The sequence below is a fragment of the Bos grunniens genome, chromosome 2, assembly GCF_055505025.1.
Source record: "Bos grunniens cultivar Pamir isolate PY7600 chromosome 2, Bosgru_T2T1.0, whole genome shotgun sequence".
Classification (NCBI taxonomy): domain Eukaryota; kingdom Metazoa; phylum Chordata; class Mammalia; order Artiodactyla; family Bovidae; genus Bos; species Bos grunniens.
In genome coordinates, this window is record NC_141166.1 from 127,142,938 (window position 1) to 127,162,046 (window position 19,109).

Below are 19,109 nucleotides of genomic sequence, written 5' to 3' on the forward strand. Positions count from 1 at the left end.
ATTTGCTGGCATACTGAGTGCAGCACTTTCACAGCATCATCTTTTAGGATTTGAAATAGCTCAACTGGAATTCCATCACCTCCATTAGCTTTGTTCATAGTGATGCTTCCTAAGGCCCACCTGACTTCACATTCCAGGACGTCGGGCTCTAGGTCAGTGATCACACATTCATACTTCTACACTAATAAACTAGGAATAAGGTTTTGACTAATCTGACGTAATTTAAAACGGTTAGTGCGGTTCTTTGCCCTGCCCATCTTTTCGGGGTCGGCTGAAGATCAGCTTTAACACGACTCGCCTGGAAGAGGCTGTGCTAGCATTCTGAAAGTTTATAATTAAGTTCAGTGTTTGAGTGCGGGCTAGAATTGGGGAGGAGAACGACCATTAATTACAGAGTTTCGTCTGCGGGTGCCTGAGGGCTTTAAAGTACCAGAAACAGGAAAAACGGACAAAGCTTTACTCATTTTTAAATAAACGTCGCACAAGAGTTGCCGACGGAATCCGGCTGCCCTTGGCACTCCGTAGGGCGCGGGCGGGTTGGGACGCTCGAGCATCTCCTCCACCGACCATCGTTCACCCCTCACCCGGCTACTCCGGTTGTGGGTCTGAGGCCCTAGTCTAGGAGCGCTGCCGCTGACCCGGGCTCTGAGGGTTTGGGGCCTCGATCTTCGAGCCCCGTTCTTGGGACAGGAGGCGATAGCCAGCGCGCACGGAAGTGTGCTCGGCTCGTCCCAGTCCGAGTCTGACTCTCCTCCCCCACTTCCTCCTGCGATGGCTCAGCCTCCAGGGCGGCTCCTCCTCCTGCTCTGCCTCCTCCCACTGGCCGAGGCAGGACCCCGGCCGGGGGTGCGGCGCCCGTCCCGGCAGTCCCGAGCCCGAGGCGCGACGCTGAGCGGCCGAGCGGGAGGGAGGCGGGGGCCGCCCGAGCTGCTGTCCCCGCCCCGCGCGCCCTGCGCCCCACTTCCCGGGCGGCCGCTCAACAGCTCGGCCCTCCTTCCTCCCCCAGCGCTGTCCGGGACTCGCGGGGAAGCGAGCAGCTGGCAAGTTTCGGCGCGCGCAGGCGGCGGGCCGCGGGCTCCGTGCGCTCCGGGAGGGGTGGCCGCGGCTCCGGGCTCGGCGCCCCGCGCGCACTTCGACGATGGCTTCTCTGCCGCGGCGGCGACTGCGCCTTCGCCCCCGCCGCCTCCTGCTCCTTCTCCCCGGAATCCTGCTGCCTCTTTGCGGCGCCTTCAATCTAGATGTGGAGAGTCCTGCGGAGTACTCCGGCCCAGAGGGAAGTTATTTCGGCTTCGCGGTGGACTTCTTCGTGCCCAGCGCGTCTTCGTAAGTGGCCACCCTTGGAAGGGGAGTTGGTCCCCTCCGCCATCAAGCGCACCCACCCTGCGATTTCCCATAGGGAGCGACCTCTGCAAAAGATCCCGGCGTCTTTCTATCCGTTCCTTCTAACCTTCCCTCCCCCTCACTGGGCGAGTTAGATTCTGGGTGGATGAAATATTTGGGGGAGGTGAGCCCCTGCACTGCTCATCACCCAGTTCCCCCTTCTCCCTTCTTCATAGGGAGCGCTTTGAAGCAGACCTGTGCTTAAAATTAGGGGAAAGAGGGAAATCAACAAAGGCTAGTCCGGCGGAACACCGCGCAGCCTCTGCGGGCTCCCGGGACTTGGTCAGTTTCATCTCTGAACTTCTTTCTCTCCTATACCAGTTAAAGTTAGCCTTTCCTGTAGTCGTCTTTTTTGCTTCACAGACTTACTTAAACACCCGTGTTTTTCGCTCTCCCCAAAGCCCTCCCTCATTCTTTACGCCTCTCAGTCTGATTTTGTCCCTCCTCGTCTGCTCCTTTTCCAGACATTCTGATGACTAAAATGACCACTCTGTCGTAGGAGATTCATTGTGTCTTATCTCTGAGACTGTCAAACCTGTGTACATTGGAGGCTGAACAGATGAATTGGATGTGTCATCTGTTCTTTTTATAGTGATCCATTATTTGGATCATTGTTCAGAAAGAACAAGGGTGTTTGCTGAGTTTTCACTCACTACAGGTCTTTTCAGTTATGTTTCAAATTACCAACGTTTCGCGTTGCACAGGATTTGGAACAGAGTTATTGTCATTATTGGATTAAAAGTTGTCTCTCACGTCACCAAACGCTGACATCATTCTCACCACCCACCACCTTTTTTAGCGTTAGAAATACTGATTTAATCAATGTTCACTGGCTGTCTTTTGATGTTTAAATCTTGTTTCCAACAGGGAGAACTGTTCCTAGCTCTTATAAATCGTAGCAACATATTTTTGTTTTTTTGTTTTTTCTGTATTTTAAAGTATTGTTTTTTGGGGAGGGGAGGGAGGATAATTTTAATGGTCAGTGCTTTTTAGAACCATTTTTTCTTATTCATACATACCTAATTTGAAGATGATTAAGTATTTTTCCTTGACTTTTAATAATATTCATCAGGATTTATTCTTTCTGAGAGTTGTTGATTATCATTCATTTTGGTGACAACCTTTGCAGCACTTTGGAAAATCTGTTGGAAGCAGTTGGTGGAAACTAGACCTCGATCTCTGTAGTGAACTCAGTTTTGCTTTCTCCAGCATCATTACTTTTTATGAGACCTGAGCACAGATTTTCCAAAGTGATAAAAATAATCATTAACTTCAGGAAGCATTTACTGCCTTCTCATTTGATGTAATCATATTTTCAGCCTTTTTTGTTATTTAAATTTCTTTTTGTCTCCAGATAGTTTTAAGTGTATGCCTTTATATTGCAGAGGATTTTAGTTGCTCTCAGAGTGCTCTTAATAATTCTAATAGTTTTGAAAATGCGTGCTGTTTTTTGTCAAGAGTTACAGAAACAAGAATTAGCATTTAAATGTTTTCTAGTTGATGGAGTGTTTTGCAAATGTTGCTCTTAACTCTGTGGCAACCCTCTGAGTTTAGTGGTGTAAAGATATGTGACAGAATGATAAACTTAGTGTTTTTACCATGGAAAATGCAGTAATGTTGACTGTTGGCCTGACGTATTTCCTATTTTTTGGCTGCGAGGGTGGATGTCTACTTTGTGACTAGCCATTGTAGTTGTTGAATACACTGTGACCTCACAGGTTTACATGATCTCCCACTTGGGCCTTTAATGGTAAGGTAAAACTGAAGTTGATTTGGTTTCATATAACATTTTGAAACTTTCTTCACTAACTTTGTTATTAATAGACTAGTGAGCTCTAGAAAAGCCTTACTTAAAAAAATATAAAATTATCTTTGAGATTAAAAAAACCCAAAATATATATAAACAAAGGTGTCTACTTCTGAGCATTTCAGATTTAAAAAAGATTGATGCAAACTTATGCTTCCCTGGTGGCTCAGTGGTAAAGAATCCGCTGCCAGTGCAGGAGATGTGGGCTCCATCTCTGGCTTGGAAAGATCTCCTCGAGAAGGAAATGGCAACCCACTCCAGGATTCTTGCCTGGACAATCCCAAGGACAGAGGAACCTGGTGGCTACAGTCCATGGGGTTGCAAAGAGTCAGACAGGACTGAAATGACTGAACAACAATGTGCTTAATTTTGGAGAGAGGTACTTCTAAAGTTTAACAAGCATTGGAATCCCAGGTGCACGAGAATGCCGTTTACAGTATCAGCAGCTGCATTTACTGTTGTCATTTGGTGTGATAATAAACATCTAAAGGGAAATAAAATTCACGTTAAAAAAAGTGCTAATTAAAAATTCCTTTCTTCTGAAGGAAGAGTGCCTGGATTAATGAGGAAGCAATGAGGTCTCCTCCTGCTGCTTCTGGTTTCTGAAGGTGTCTAAATACCTTTGGCAAGCTGTAGGACTGTTTTATGTCTCATTTTTCTTGTTACAGAAAATTGTTACCAAATTATATCCATACCCTAATGAAAACTAATGAATCAGTGTTCATAATAAGCAAAAATATTAAAGTGACTTCAGTAAAATTTCTCCAGAAATGTCTTAGGTTTAAAGTGAAAAGTCAGAAAAATTGTGATTTGAAAATTATAAAAAATATTGAAAACAAACTTATGATTACCAGAGGGGAAAGATTGTAGGGGAGAAGGATAAACTAGGAGTTTGAGATTAGCAGATGCAAATTACTGTATATAAAATAAAGCAACAAGGATTTACTGTATAGAACAGGAAACTATATTCAATGTCTTGTAATAAGTTGTAATAAGCTATAATAGGAAAGAATACACACACACACACACACACACACACATACATATATATGTAAAACTGAATCACTTTTCTGTACACCAGAAACTAACACAACATTGTAAATTAGCTATGATTCAGAAGAAAAGGAAAAGTAATTAGGAAAAATAAAACATTGGCACTCCCTATTTTTTTTTCCTGTATGCATTAATTTATGGTGACTGTATTGCCAAACTTACATAAAGTTTAAATAGTGTATACAGGCCAAGAAGCAAAGGCATGTTTTTCTTATGGAGAGTAATTGAAAGAGTTAAAAATTACACCCTAGGCTTAGTTATAATAATGGTATTTTACATTGGTTGACCTATTTTATAATTTACAAAGCACTTTTGCTGTGATTTCTCATTTTGCTCTACACCACAGACCTCTAGGGGAAGAAGGGAAGCAGATAAACTCATTCTTACAGATGAGGGAACTGAGGCCAGAAGCGTTTGTAGCCTTAAGTTGTTTGAGTGGGATGATGTGGGGTAAAATGGAAAAGATGGGAACAAAAGGCAGAAGAAATGAAATCCAAATTCCATTTAATTTTTGTATTCAAATTTTAAGAAGAAAATGAACAGTTTTCTTATTCTTAAGGTATGTTATACAGTTCTCATTTTACATATATTTTGAAATAATGCTATAATGAGCAACACTAGATTATAAGGCTTAATAATTAACACTAGATTATTAAGGCTAATAAGCAACACTTAATAAGGCTATTAAAAAGCAACAATTAATAAGGCTACGAAACTAATAAGCAACACTAGATTATAAGGCTTCCCCCCATTAAACATGATTGGAGCCTTACAGTTACTATTTGTCCTGTGACCCCAAAGACAAGGTTTGGGTGGGTGTGCCCTGGTCACAGGCCATCCTGCAAAATGATTCTCAGTCCTGACTTCCTGTTTGCAACACCTGGAGAGCTTTTAAAACCATACTGCTTCCCTGTCTGCATCTTCTATCTCAAAGCAGAGCTCAAACTTTATATTCAACAGCCTCTGGATCATTTCTCCTTGACTAGACTGTCTTACCTCAATTTGACAAAAAAGAAAAGGAACTTTTTCACTAAGTGATGTCAATTGCACCTCTGTTTCTATTATGGTACCTTCATTCTCTCTGTCGCTCTGGAAATGATTTCATATTCCGCCCTCTCATTTTCTATTTTTCTTTATCTCTCCTACTGCACACCCCTAATATTAGCCAGTGATTAGTCACCAGGCAGAAGGTCCTAGAAGTTCTTCCTTGCTAATGTTCCTTGCATCCATCCCTGCTTTCCACTTGTACTTTGACGAGCTGTCACAAGCATGGTCTGTGGTACTCAGGTCATCACTTTTGCTCATCATTTAGCTCTTAGACCTGCAAAACATCTTACATGTTTCTAACAGTTTTCTCTTTCTGAAGCATCTTTTGAACTTGGTATTCTGCTGTTTAAGTTTCCTCAACAATGTTCTCATGACCAGAGATGAAGTCCAAACTGCTTAACCTGAATGAAGGCCCCTTTCAGTCTGTCCCAGTCTGCTTTTACGTTTAAAAGCTTACATCCTATTTCTCCCTTCGTTTTTGTAACCATCTTCACAACCTTTTTGGAGAAGGCAATCACACCCGACTCCAGTTCTCTTCCCTGGAAAATCCCATGGACGAAGTAGCCTGGTAGGCTGCAGTCCATGGGGTTGCTAGGCGTCGGACATGACTGAGCGACTTCACTTCACTTCACAACCCTTTACCAAATAATACAGGTTATTTTCATGAACTGAACATAGTGTGGGTCTGGCTATATTGGTTCTTTTTTCTTATCATAAATAATATATATGCATAGGTTCTGTCATTTTTATTTAGAAAGCAAGTCCTATGTTGATTTCTCCTGATTAAGGCCCAAGGTTTATAGGATAGATATTATGGAGAAAAAGAGCAAATACATAGAATTTATAATTAAAGCATCTGTTTTACATCATATAAATATTGACTGTAGCTTTTTTTTTTATGAAAAAAATGAAAAGTAAATGTGACTGGAATTATAGCTCTGAAATAACATTCAGACAATATAATACACATTTCTTTCTATATATGTATATGATCATTTTTCGGAAGTTCCTTTTGGTGAAACCTCACTGGTCAGCCAGAGTCAGCCAAAATATGTTCAACACGCTTTATCATGGAGAAGTCGATGCTGAAAGCAGCCAAATAACTTAGTTCATTTGGAGGGTTTGAAAAGTGTTCTTGTCATTGTTCGGCTGGTTGTCTCTCCTCGGTGGTCAAGGTCCCATTCCCTGCAACTGCCCCTAAAGTACACTTTGGGTTAGAAGTGCGTCCACAGGGCATCTTCCTGCTTGTCAGCTCACATCCTCTTGTCTGTCTCACATCCTCTTCCCCTCCCTTTCCCTCTTCCTCCTTCCCTTCCCTTTTTAAAATTTCCTTTTCCTCCCCCTCTTCTGCGCTCCCTCCTCTCTTCTCCATCCTGACCCTCCCTTTCTATCTCCCTTCTCCCTTCCTATCTGCTGGCCCTCCCTCTTTCTTCTTCACCTGCTACCCTAGAATTTCTTGGCATGATATTAATAACCTGCTCATATATGTAAACCTTAATTTTAAAGCCATTTAATGAAAATAAGTCATTGAGTGAAAATGGGGATTCTGATACTGTTTTGGGGCAAACTTTCTGGTGGGAGATGGATTCTGTCAGGAAACTGCAAGCACGTGAAACTAAGTTGCTCAAGTTCACATTTTTGGTGCTTCTCAGAGAAATCTCTGTCAGCCTCAACTAACCCTGTGCATCTCCCCCAGCTGTCCACCGTTGTCAGGAAATGTTGCAAGCCAACCATTTTCTGCCTTCTTTTTTACCTCTCTTCTGAGAGCTTGCCTTTGGGTTAATTAATGACCCTTTGAGAAAATTGAGGAAAGAAAAAGCTCTTTTAAAAAGAGGTTTGAACTTTTTATTTCTTGTTTTATTAGGGAATCATTTTATTAATAGTTGTCTTTCGTTCTGATGTCATCATCTTGTATTTTTATGAAGTGGTCACATTTTCTAAGTTTGCTCTTATCTGTACACATTCAGAAAATTTCTCTTTTAAGTAATTGTACTGGGCATTACTATTTCCATACAATGGAAGTGGAAACTGAGGCTGAGAGATTTACAGTGACTTTCTTGAATGATTTATATGGTGATTAGAACCTTTAGACCCAAACTGCCCATTAGACAGTGCTGCTTACATCACATTTTTTTTTTTTCTGGTCTGTCACTTCTTTGACTTTAATTAAGCTGTTGTAGGCATTCATTAGATATTCCTAGATGAACTCTAGTAAAAACGATTTAATTGTTTATAAGGTGATTTATTTACAGGCTGTTTTTTGTTACTGTGGCAGAAAGACACAAACTTGTCCTCCCAACACATTAGCAGGCTTTTCCTCTCTGCGATATGTGTTGCTCTTATAGTCTTAATTTTCTCATATAGGATCTTTTGCCACCCTGTACTCTTTGTTCTCTACAAATGCTTACATTTTTCTCTCCCTTTTAGAACTTAACAGTTGTCTAAGGCAGTCTTACTGTTTTTATCTCTCCATTTTTCTCTTGTAGAACTTTCTCTTAACACTCTTTACAAGTAACTTCAACATCATGTTGACACTTTGCACAAAGAACTTCATTTCTCAGCTTTTTTTCCCTCCCATTCCTCCCATTAACCTAGCACTTAGAAGCTGAGAATGCTCACACATTCCTTTTATATTATTCTACCATTTCTGTGGCATTTCACCAATGTGCAAGACTGCACATGAAGGTATGCTTAGGAAAACTTGATGAACACCCTGGTTAGCACATCTAATTACCGTCATTTCATGCCCATAATGTGCAAATGGTCTGATGAAAAGCAGCAGCCTTGTTCCTGGTCTTATCCAAGGAACTCGAGCTCTGTGCCACCAATAGAGTGAGTGCAATTTCCATTCAGAACTCTCCTGCAGAGCCCTTTTTTCTGTCTTTGCTGAAGCCTGTGTCCCCTACCAACTTCCCAGCCTTCTCTGTCTCTAGTGCCAAGTAAAGAAAGTATCTGAAATCCAAGATTAAGAAGCGATATGTTACAGAAAGAAATTATTTTAAGGATAACTTAACCAGATGTTTATTGGAGGATGATTTCTGCATTCTGCAGGGGTTGATGATAGTGGAGGTGGCTTTTTATTTATGGCTGTTAAAACTGAGACTTATAACTATCAAATGTACCTGCCACTCAGTTGTCAATTTAATAAGCTTTTTTAAAGCGCTTATTATGTGGCAGTACAAAGATGAATGAGGGTATCCTTCATTCATGGAAGCCGTTTATTATAAGGTAGGAAGAAGTGCTTTGACAAAAAATTATTAAAGATACTGTACTGTGCTGTGTGAGGACAGTTCAGAAATGAGTTTGCTTGTAGGTTTTTAAATAGATTCTGAGAACCAGCTCTTCTGTCCTGATGTCCTGGAACCTGTCCTTTATCCACAACACAAAAATCATAACACACACCTGTGCTTGTATTACCCTTATTAGGGCTACTGCAGGAATGATCCTATGCCTTTTTAGGTACAGATCTGAAAAGTATACTTCTCAGAAATACTTTATTTTTTTCCCTATCTTGTACTCAAGAATCATTTAATTCAGATAAGGAGGGGCAGTTTTATAATTTTGTAGCCAAATTTTTGACCCGTTGAAAGGCAGATTTCATATATATATATGTGTGTGTGTGTACGGATGTGTGTGTGTGTAATTTAGTTGTTAACCAGCTCTGCTGTAGAAATGTAGGGTAGGATGATAACTGAGCTGCTCTCTTATTCATGGGGGTTAAGAGTTCTCGAGTTGGACTGTGAAGAGAGCTGAGTGCCGAAGAATTGATGCTTTTGAACTGTGTTGTTGGAGAAGACTCTTGAGAGTCCCTTGGACTGCAAGGAGATCCAACCAGTCTATTCTGAAGGAGATCAGCCCTGGGATTTCTTTGGAAGGACTGATGCTAAAGCTGAAACTCCAATACTTTGGCCACCTGATGCAGAGAGCTGACTCATTTGAAAAGACCCTGATGCTGGGAAAGATTGGGGGCAGGAGGAGAAGGGGACGACAGAGGATGAGATGGCTGGATGGCATCACCGACTTGATGGACATGAGTCTGGGTGAACTCCAGGAGTTGGTGATGGACAGGGAGCCCTGGCGTGCTGCGATTCATGGGGTCGCAAAGAGTCGGACACGACTGACTGAACTGAACTGAACTGAACTGAAGGGTTCTCTTACTCAGCTTTTTTTTTTTCCTTGCTGAATGAAAACTTAGTTGGCTATGAGGAGAAAGAGCCAGCATTGGTGTTTTACTGATGCCAAATATGACTGCATAAAACTTTATTCAGCAGGGTGTGGCTTGGTTGGGAATTTTGTCTTTTGAGTGTGGAGTTTTAAGATAAGTATCTGAAAGCAAGATTCAAGTAATTCATGCAGCCAGCTCTTGACTGGTCTAAATAGGATTTGGTAGCTACCATCCAGAAGAAATGAAATTGATAAATAAAAGTTAAAATCAAAGCATTCCAGTACTTCCCCCAAATCAGCTTTATCACTTTTCCTTTGATGCCATGATTACCTTACAATAAAATATCTTTTAGCTCAAAAAAAAAAAGAAATCAGAGCATTCCATATTTAAGATGTAGGTTTGTTCATAACTTCACAAAAAAGTGAAAAGCAATTGTGAGTATTTTCTTTGCTGGAAGAATGTAAGTGACTTAGTGTTTAGTAAGGAAATGATAGCGGTGGTAGCTTTTATCCAAGGCCTTCTGTGCTTGACTCCGTCCTGCTCAGCCCGTTTTACGCTGGCCTCTTTCTCTGCCTCCTAAATGTTGTTGCTTCCTCTCTTTGGTCCTCCTCTCTGTGCGAAACTCTGCATTCCTAGTTGACATTCCCACCATATTATCTCTAAGACAGAAGTCTCCTTAGAGCCACAGATACCAATTAGGTGTCTCACAGGTATTGCAGGCTAACATGTTGGGAACTGAATTCTTGGTTTTTCTGTAAAATACTCAGTCTGCCTTCTGCTTCCCTACTCTCTCTGCTTTTCTAGCACTGTGTATGGTTCTCCCACTCCTGAGCTCCAGAAGGAAACCGAGGTATTATTCTTTCATCTCATCTTCTCTTTCTACCTTAGTCAAGCCATGAGCTCTTCCTGTTCATTCTACTGCAGATATTTTCCAAATCTGCCCATCCGTCTCTTTCTCCATCTACCCTCCCAATCTCAGTTACTGTCACCTCCTTCCTCCGCTGCTGAAAGTCTCTCACTTTTCTTGTTCCATTTTTACCCCCTCCTTCCTTTATTTGTTTCCCCTAAGGCACCAAATTTCATTTTCTTTATTAGATTATGTCTTTCTCTTGCTTTAAAAAAGAACATTCAGAAGCTTCATATGGACCTTAGGAGAAAACCTGAAAGTTTTCCTCTGGCTGAAGGACCCTGCGTGATTCAGCTTTGGCCAAGCGCCCTAGTTTTATTTTGTGCCATTCTCAGTTTGCTCTCCTTCAGCTGCTCCTCTTCTTTGTAAGTCTTTCCTGCTTTGCGACTTTGTACCTCTGCCTGGGATGTTCCCTTCCACCTCTCTATTGTTGTTGTTCAGTCACAAAGTCGTGTCTGACTCTTGGTGACCCCATGGACTGCAGCACTCCAGGCTACTCTGTCCTCCACTGTCTCCTAGAGTTTACTCAAATTCATGTCCATTGAGTCGGTCATGCTATCTAACCATCTCTTCTTATGTTGCCCCCTTCTCTTTTTCCCTTTAATCTTTCCCAGCATCAGGGTCTTTTCTACTGAGTTGGCTGTTCAGTAGAGCCACTCATCAGGTGGCCAAAATATTGGAGCTTCAGCCTCAGTCCATCCAGTGAATATTCAGGGTTGATTTCCTTTAGGATTGACTGACTTGTTCAACCTCTGCATTCCAGTCCCTTATTCCCTTACTCCCAATACACAAGACGCTCTTTGGCAACTTCCTTCTAATCATGTACACTTCAGTGTCTTAGTGAGTCTTAGTGAAGTCGCTCAGTTGTGTCCGACTCTTTGCGACCCCATGGACTGTAGCCTACCAGGCTCCTCTGTCCATGGGATTTTCCAGGCAATAGTCCTGGAGTGGATTGCCATTTCCTTCTCCAGGGGATCTTCCCAACCCAGGGATCGAACCCGGGTCTCCCTCATCGTAGACAGATGCTTTACCGTCTGAGCCACCAGGTAATTCAGGTAAATCCATTTGTGACTTTACCTACAAGAAGTCTTTTCTCCTAGTTCTTTAAAGATAACTTCCTTAGATATCCCTTTATCTGAAGAAAATCTCTCCTCTGCATTCTTTAGAGATAACTTTCCTTTATCTAAAAAGGTGTCCTGTCCCCATACCCAAATAATGTCTCTCAGCCAATTGTTGGTTTCTTTCCTAGCACTTGTAACAGGGACTAATTTTCTTTGCTAGTGTCTTAATTTTCCCCCGAAGGAATGTAAGCTCCACTGAGAGCAGGAATCAAGATGGTTTTATTCACCCTGGTTTCTCTAGTGCCCAGATCTGTGCCTTAGTAGTGGAGACACTCAATCTATCTTTTTCGGAATGAATAGAAAAACAGCTAAAGAAAAGACCTCTTTTACTTAAAAATCTGATTCCTGATTATTTTCATCTTTTGCTAATTTTACCCTTTTAGGAAATTGAATAGTGGTTTTGTTCTTTGACCAGAGGTTGATTAAATTAATCCAGTGAAAAGAGAAATTTGTTAGTCGCTATAAAAAAAAAATTAAAATATGTTGTTTTAAGACAAGATAAGTTTTCCCAGTGGGGAAATGATAGTATTTAGAATTACCATACGATAGAAATCATTTATTTATTTATTTTTTGACCATTCAGGATATAGAATGTATAAAGTAAATCATTAAAAAAAACCCCCAAAACCCACAAATTAAAACTAAATGTCCCTGTCTTCAGCCAGCATATATTTTTAACAAATTTATTGAGCTATAATTGACATGATTTGCTGGCATATTGAGTGCAGCACTTTCACAGCATCATCTTTCAGGATTTGAAATAGCTCAACTGGAATTCCATCACCTCCACTAGTTTTGTTCGTAGTGATGCTTTCTAAGGCCCACTTGACTTCACATTCCAGGATGTCTGGCTCTACGTCAGTGATCACACCATCGTGACTATCTGGGTCGTGAAGATCTTTTTTGTATAGTTCTTCTGTGTATTCAAGTTTGGAAAACTCAGCAGTGGCCACAGGACTGGAAAAGGTCAGTTTTCATTCCAATCTCAAAGAAAGGCAATGCCAAAGAATGCTCAAACTACTGCACAATTGCACTCATCTCACACGCTAATAAAGTAATGCTCAAAATTCTCCAAGCCAGGCTTCAGCAATATGTGAACTGTGAACTTGCTGATGTTCAAGCTGGTTTTAGAAAAGGCAGAGGAACCAGAGATCAAATTGCCAACATCTGCTGGATCATGGAGAAAGCAAGAGAGTTCCAGAAAAACATCTATTTCTGCTTTATTGACTATGCCAAAGCCTTTGACTGTGTGGATCACAATAAACTGTGGAAAATTCTTCAAGAGATGGGAATACCAGACCACCTGACCTGCCTCTTGGGAAATTTGTATGCGGATCAGGAAGCAGCAGTTAGAACTGGACATGGAACAACAGACTGGTTCTAAACAGGAAAAGGAGTCCGTCAAGGCTGTATATTGTCACCCTGCTTATTTAACTTATATGCAGAGTACATCATGAGAAACACCGGGCTGGAAGAAGCACAAGCTGGAATCAAGATTGTCAGGAGAAATATCAATAACCTCAGATATGCAGATGACACCACCCTTATGGCAGAAAGTGAAGAGGAACTCAAAAGCCTTTGATGAAAGTGAAAGAGGAGAGTGAAAAAGTTGGCTTAAAGCTCAACATTCAGAAAACGAAGATCATGGCATCCAGTCCCATCACTTCATGGCAAATAGATGGGGAAACAGTGGAAACAGTGTCAGAGTTTATGTTTTTGGGCTCCAAAATCACTGCGGATGGTGACTGCAGCCATGAAATTAAAAGACGCTTACTCCTTGAAAGGAAAGTTATGACCAACCTAGATAGCATATTCAAAAACAGAGACATTACTTTGCCAACAAAGGTCCGTCTAGTCAAGGCTATGGTTTTTCCTGTGGTCATGTATGGATGTGAGAGTTGGACTGTGAAGAAAGCTGAGTGCCGAAGGATTGATGCTTTTGAACTGTGGTGTTGGAGAAGACTCTTGAGAGTCCCTTGGACTGCAAGGAGATCCAACCAGTCCATTCTGAAGGAGATCAGCCCTGGGATTTCTTTGGAAGGAATGATGCTAAAGCTGAAACTCCAGTACTTTGGCCCCCTCATGCGAAGAGTTGACTCATTGGAAAAGACCCTGATGCTGGGAGGGATTGGGGGCAGGAGGAGAAGGGGACGACAGAGGATGAGATGGCTGGATGGCATCACTGACTCGATGGGCATGAGTCTGGGTGAACTCCGGGAATTGGTGATGGACAGGGAGGCCTGGTGTGCTGCGATTCATGGGGTCGCAAAGCGTTGGACATGACTGAGCGACTGAACTGAACTGACTGAACTGACATGATAAACTGTACCTATCTAAAATGACAGTTTGGCTGGCATAAATTTTTAGTTGATATAACTTTGCTGACAAAGGTCCTGTAGTCAAAGCTGTGGTTTTTCCAGTAGTCATGTACAGATGTGAGAGCTGGACCATGAAGAAGGCTGAGTGCCAAAGAATTGATGCTTTTGAATTGTGCTGGAGAAGACTCTTGAGAGTCTCTTGGGCAGCAAAGAGATCAAACCAGTCAATCCTAAAGGAAATCAACCCTGAATATTCATTAGAAGCACTGATGCTGAAGCTGAACCTCCAGTCCTTTGGCCACCTGATGCAGAGTTGACTCAGTGGAAAAGACCCTGATGCTGGGAAAGATTGAGGGCAGGAGGAGAAGGGGCAGTAGAGGATGAGATGGTTGGATGGCAATAGCAACTCAATGGGCATGAGTTTGAGGAAGATCTGGGAGATAGTGAGGGACAGGGAGGCCTGGTGTGTTGCAGTCCATGGCATCGCAGCAGAGTCTGACACGACTTAGTGACTGAACAACAACAGCGACAACCCTGAAGTTGCCCTATAATGTGTTACTGGATTGAATAAACCATACTGAATAATGTATGTATGTAAAAGAGCACCGAATGAGTAAGGAAGATGGATTATGCTCTCAGTGAGTGGTTTTTTAAAAATGTTTGTGGATAAAATAAGGAGAATGATTGCTTTTCCTAAATCACAAGAGATGGTTTATGCTTTGTGTGACTTAAAGTCTTTGTCTTCCCGTTTGTATTTTAGCAGGATGTTTCTTCTGGTGGGAGCGCCCAAAGCAAACACTACCCAGCCTGGGATTGTGGAAGGAGGGCAAGTCCTTAAGTGTGACTGGTCTTCTCACCGTAGGTGCCAGCCAATTGAGTTTGATGCCACAGGTAAGCATTTATATGGTGGCCCCTTTTCTTAATTTCTGTTACTTATATTTTCCCCCTATCTTTACCTCCCTCCATTTGACATAGTTTAAAACATTTAATTTTTGAAAGTACTTGCATTAGCTTAAATGTAACAATTTAATGACATATATATATAAGTACTTCAGATCCCCAGAGAGTTAAAGACAAATGACTTATTATATGATTTTTTGTTTTTTGTACAATTTTGTGGCATGTGAAAGCCTTAATACATTGTGTTTCTATTGCTTTAGATGTCTCCAACTTTAACTGGTAATGTAACCTGCAGAAGTCTGGGGAAATCTATTAAAATATTTTTGCCAACAGAGAAAGGACAAAAAGCTTTCTTTGAAGAGGTGCAAAAATTTTTTATCAAAAACCAGTTGAGTAATCTTTTGTATTCAAGTAGATTTGGTTGACTTAAAAAAATTCTTTTCTAGAATTTATTGGGGAAATAATATGTTATGATTCTGATAACATTAAAGTTTTCTCTACAGGGACAATTCCACTGTGGTGGTAAGGAGAAAGATAGGATAAGATGAGAAATAAATAATTGTAAGTTTTTCACTTACATAGGTAAAATAAAATATGCATAATCCTATATATATTTCTGTTGGTATATTTATCTACATTTGTGAAAGCTTAGAGAATCCTTAAAGAAAGAGTTTGACATTCTTCAGGTGCAATAGTCTGCATAATTTTTTTAACAATGTTGATTTGCTGGCTTTGACAGAATATTTTAAGATAAGTCTGAAGAAAATTAATATTTTTTTCCATATTGTTATTTACTGCTAGTTCTAAAATTCATTCTGGGAATTATACTATCAATTAAACAGAAATCATGATATGGACTGTTCCATTTGATATCATGATCAGTGCCAAAATGAATGTCATTAAGCCAGTTCTTTATAGGAATCAGGTCACGTTTGCTTTTTTCCATTTGAAACCATCTGCATTAAACCTTGTTTTTTTCCCCATATATATGGCATTTGGAAAACTCTAGGAGTATGTAAAAGATTCAGTTTTACCACAAATAGAGAAATATATCTGTGATTCAGGGTATTACTGGTCAGGGCTTTTATGTCTTTTGACAAAATATGCATATTAATGAATAAAACTGTTGAAATGTTCAGATATATTTCTGTATTCAACACCATAGGTTTTGTGCAGTGCAAGGTAATTTATTAACTGGTCTTTATTGAAATTTGTTTATTGAAAAAATTTCAAACAGTTTAAAAGAGTAGACAGTGAGAAATGGATTTGCTCACATCAGCCTGCTTAGAGGCTACCACTTGAAACAATTTCTTTTATCTTCTTAGAATTTTCTTATTCTTACATATCTATATATCCTTTTAAAAAAAAAGCAACTCACGAAATAGGAGTCTTCTATATATTACTAAGGCACCTGAGTCAACCCCCTCCGCCTCCTAATATAATCTCTTATAGACATATATAGATTTACCGCATTCTTTGCCAATCATGGTGATTATTCAGTTTTATGTACATACAGTCCATATTGTTTATCTCTTGCCAGCAGGCAGGGCAGTCCATGGGTTCACCCCGGTCAGCATCCTAGGCATTCTCGGCACACAGTAGCGTGGGGAACGGTGGAGAGGAGACCTGGAGGGGCAGATGGAAAAGAGCCAGCACCACCCTCTGCAGTTCTCCACGCTTCTGCCCCCGGTAGCCCTGCTGTTTGTTCTCTAGAGCAGCCAGAGTGATTCTTTTAAAATAATATTCAGATTGTAACATTCCCATTCAGATTCCACTGAATGGACAGATTCCACTTCCATCTGTCTCACAGTAGCTAAGAGGACTCTTGAGTATTCCAGCCCACTGTTTCTGTCTTTATCTTCATGCTCTTCCAGCCTCACTGGGTCTCTTTGCAGAGGTTTGTAAACAGTAGGCACATTCTCACCTCACCTTTGCCTGGACTATTTCCACTGCCTGAAACATTGATTCCCCGAATGTACATTGGGTGCCCCTCCATCACCTCTTCTGGGAATTCCTCAAATGTCATTTTCTCAGTTATGTGCTAACCTTCTTATTTAAAATTCCAATTCCCCCTTTCCCACTGTGTGCTCCCATCGTCTTCTCCCCTTTATTTTTTTCCTTAGTACTCACGCTGCTGTACAATTTATTTTTAGTTAATTTGTTTTAGTTATCCTTTCCTTCAATTAGGATATGTATTCCATGGGGATTGTTTTTATCTGTTTTGGTCACTGCTGCAATCCCAGGGCCTAAAACAGTGCCTGACACCAGTGGTACCCAATACATTAAGTAGATGAATGAATGAGTCATAAGAGCTTTTTCTATAGTGAGGAAATTGCTAAAGTCCTTCAGTTGTACATTGACATGTATGGACTTTTTCTATTCTTTTTGCCCTTGTTTATGATAGTTCTCCAATCATTTTGTATAGCCTCTCAGACTTCTCTTATGAAAAAAATATACAAATAGTATTTTTTCCATTACAGTTTTTATCCAAATAGTGTTTGAATTTAAGAAAACAGGACAATATGGTTTTCAGTAATCTAGTCATAAACATGTATTATCTGGAACTAGCACCATCAGACTGTATCTTGACTATGAAAGAAATGCTTACAACTTACAGCATCCTCCTTAACATTCCTCACACCTCTGTCCCATCCTGGCCCAAATACCTCACCATCTCTGCACCACTGATGTCTTTTATCTTTTTCATTATCTCAAGAGAGATAGTGGCATTTCTGTTTCCCTCATCCTCAGTCTTGAGTCAGGGGAGATAGTGAAAGTGAAAGTGAAGTTGCTCAGTCGTGTCCGACTCTTTGCGACCCATGGACTGTAGCCTACCAGGCTCCTCTGGCCATGGGATTTTCCAGGCAATAGTACTGGAGTGGATTGCCATTTCCTTCTCCAGGGGATCTTCCCAACCCAGGGATTGAATCCTGGTCTGCTGCATTGTAGACATTGAAGTCCTGCTGACTTCCCAGGGAGATAGTAGCTGAGGGGATAAATGTGGTTTCTGGAAGCAAACCGCCTGGGGCTTAACCCAGCCCTGTCATTTACTGCTGTTAAACTTTTCACAGTTTACTAACAGGTTACCACCCTCTCCCTGACACAGTGCAGGCATGTGTTAAAAGGAATGAGTTGATTCCTATGGAGTTAAATGGAATGTTAAAACATGTGACCTACTTGGTGCAGGGCCAGGCCCACTACAGTCACTCACTTCGTATCTGTTGTTGTTCTGTTGCTCAGTCATTTCCAGCTCTGCGACTTGGTGGACTGCAGCGCACCAGGCTTCCCTGTCCTTCACCATCTCCTGGAGTTTGCTCAAACTCATGTCCACTGAGTCGGTGATGCCAGCCAACAGTCTTGTCCTCTGTCCTCCCCTTCAAGTTGCTTTGTACTGTTAATACTTCTCCCTTCTCAGGGACCCTGCTTACTTTCATTTGTCTCTATGATCCCGCCCTTCCCCCGTACTCCTTTTTAAAATTTTTTTAAAAAGAAAACAACTTTCAAACATGCTTTACTTTTTCCTACCTGAAAAATTAATTGAAACAGCTTTCCCTTGAGCTTGTGTCTTCTCTTAGCCATTTTCCTTTCTCCTTTTCTTCACAAGCAATATACTGAACACTCTGCCTCCGTTTATCACCTCCCATGCTCAGCTACTTCAATCTGGAGGCTCCCTGAACCCAACCCAGCATTGCCCAAACTCAAATCGCTGGTGGCAGCTCTGCCTCAGTGGACACTTGATCCCTCATCCACCACTGTCTTATTTAAAGTTGCCACTTTGTGCCTGTCTGGAACTATCTTGTCCTCTTATTCCTCCTGACCTTTAAAAAAAAAATTATTGATGTATAGTTGATTTATCATGTGTTAATTTCTTCTATACAGCAGAGTGACTCAGTTATATATGTGTTTTTTTCATGTTCTTTTCTATTATGTTTTCTCATAGGATATTGAATATAGTTCCCTGCCTCCTAGCCTTCTTGGGACTCTTGTGGAGTTTGCCCTTTGACTCTTCTTTCTTCGCTCTCTCCATCTGTATTTGTTATACATCGTCATATCATGAAAAGGAAATAGACCATGGAGTCACACAGACCTGCGTTCAAATCCAGGCTCTGCCATTTTTTCCAGTGTTGTTGTTTTCTAGTTGCTCAGTCACGTCTGACTCTTTGTGACCCCATGTACTGAAGCCAGCCAGGCTCCTCTGTTCATGGGATTCCCCAGGCAAGAATATTGGAGTGGGTTGCCATTCCCTTTTCCAGGGGTTCCCAATGTTACTTTGGAAAGATTGCCTACCTTTCCACAGCTGTACTATATTCCAGGGGTGATCATGAAATGTTTCAGTTATTTAATTTATTTTCTCTGCTTTATTGTGTTTCTGAGTCCAGAGGAGACTTCAGTGCTTTAAAGGGCTCCATCC

The 19,109-nt window shown here is 41.2% G+C and overlaps 1 protein-coding gene across 2 annotated transcripts in view; it reads left to right on the forward strand.

Annotated features, from left to right (window-relative positions):
• Positions 1 to 263: 263 nt before the first annotated feature.
• Positions 264 to 19,109, forward strand: part of ITGAV (integrin subunit alpha V) — a 109,483-nt gene continuing 90,637 nt past the window's right edge. Inside the window, exons 1-2 of one of the 2 annotated variants that reach the window (XM_086371335.1) lie at positions 264 to 1,323; positions 14,559 to 14,689. In XM_086371335.1, coding sequence (XP_086227461.1) covers positions 1,139 to 1,323; positions 14,559 to 14,689 — 316 coding nt within the window. In that variant the 5' untranslated portion in view covers positions 264 to 1,138. The remainder of the gene's footprint in view (positions 1,324 to 14,558; positions 14,690 to 19,109) is intronic. The other variant, XM_086371346.1, reaches the window with a different exon arrangement.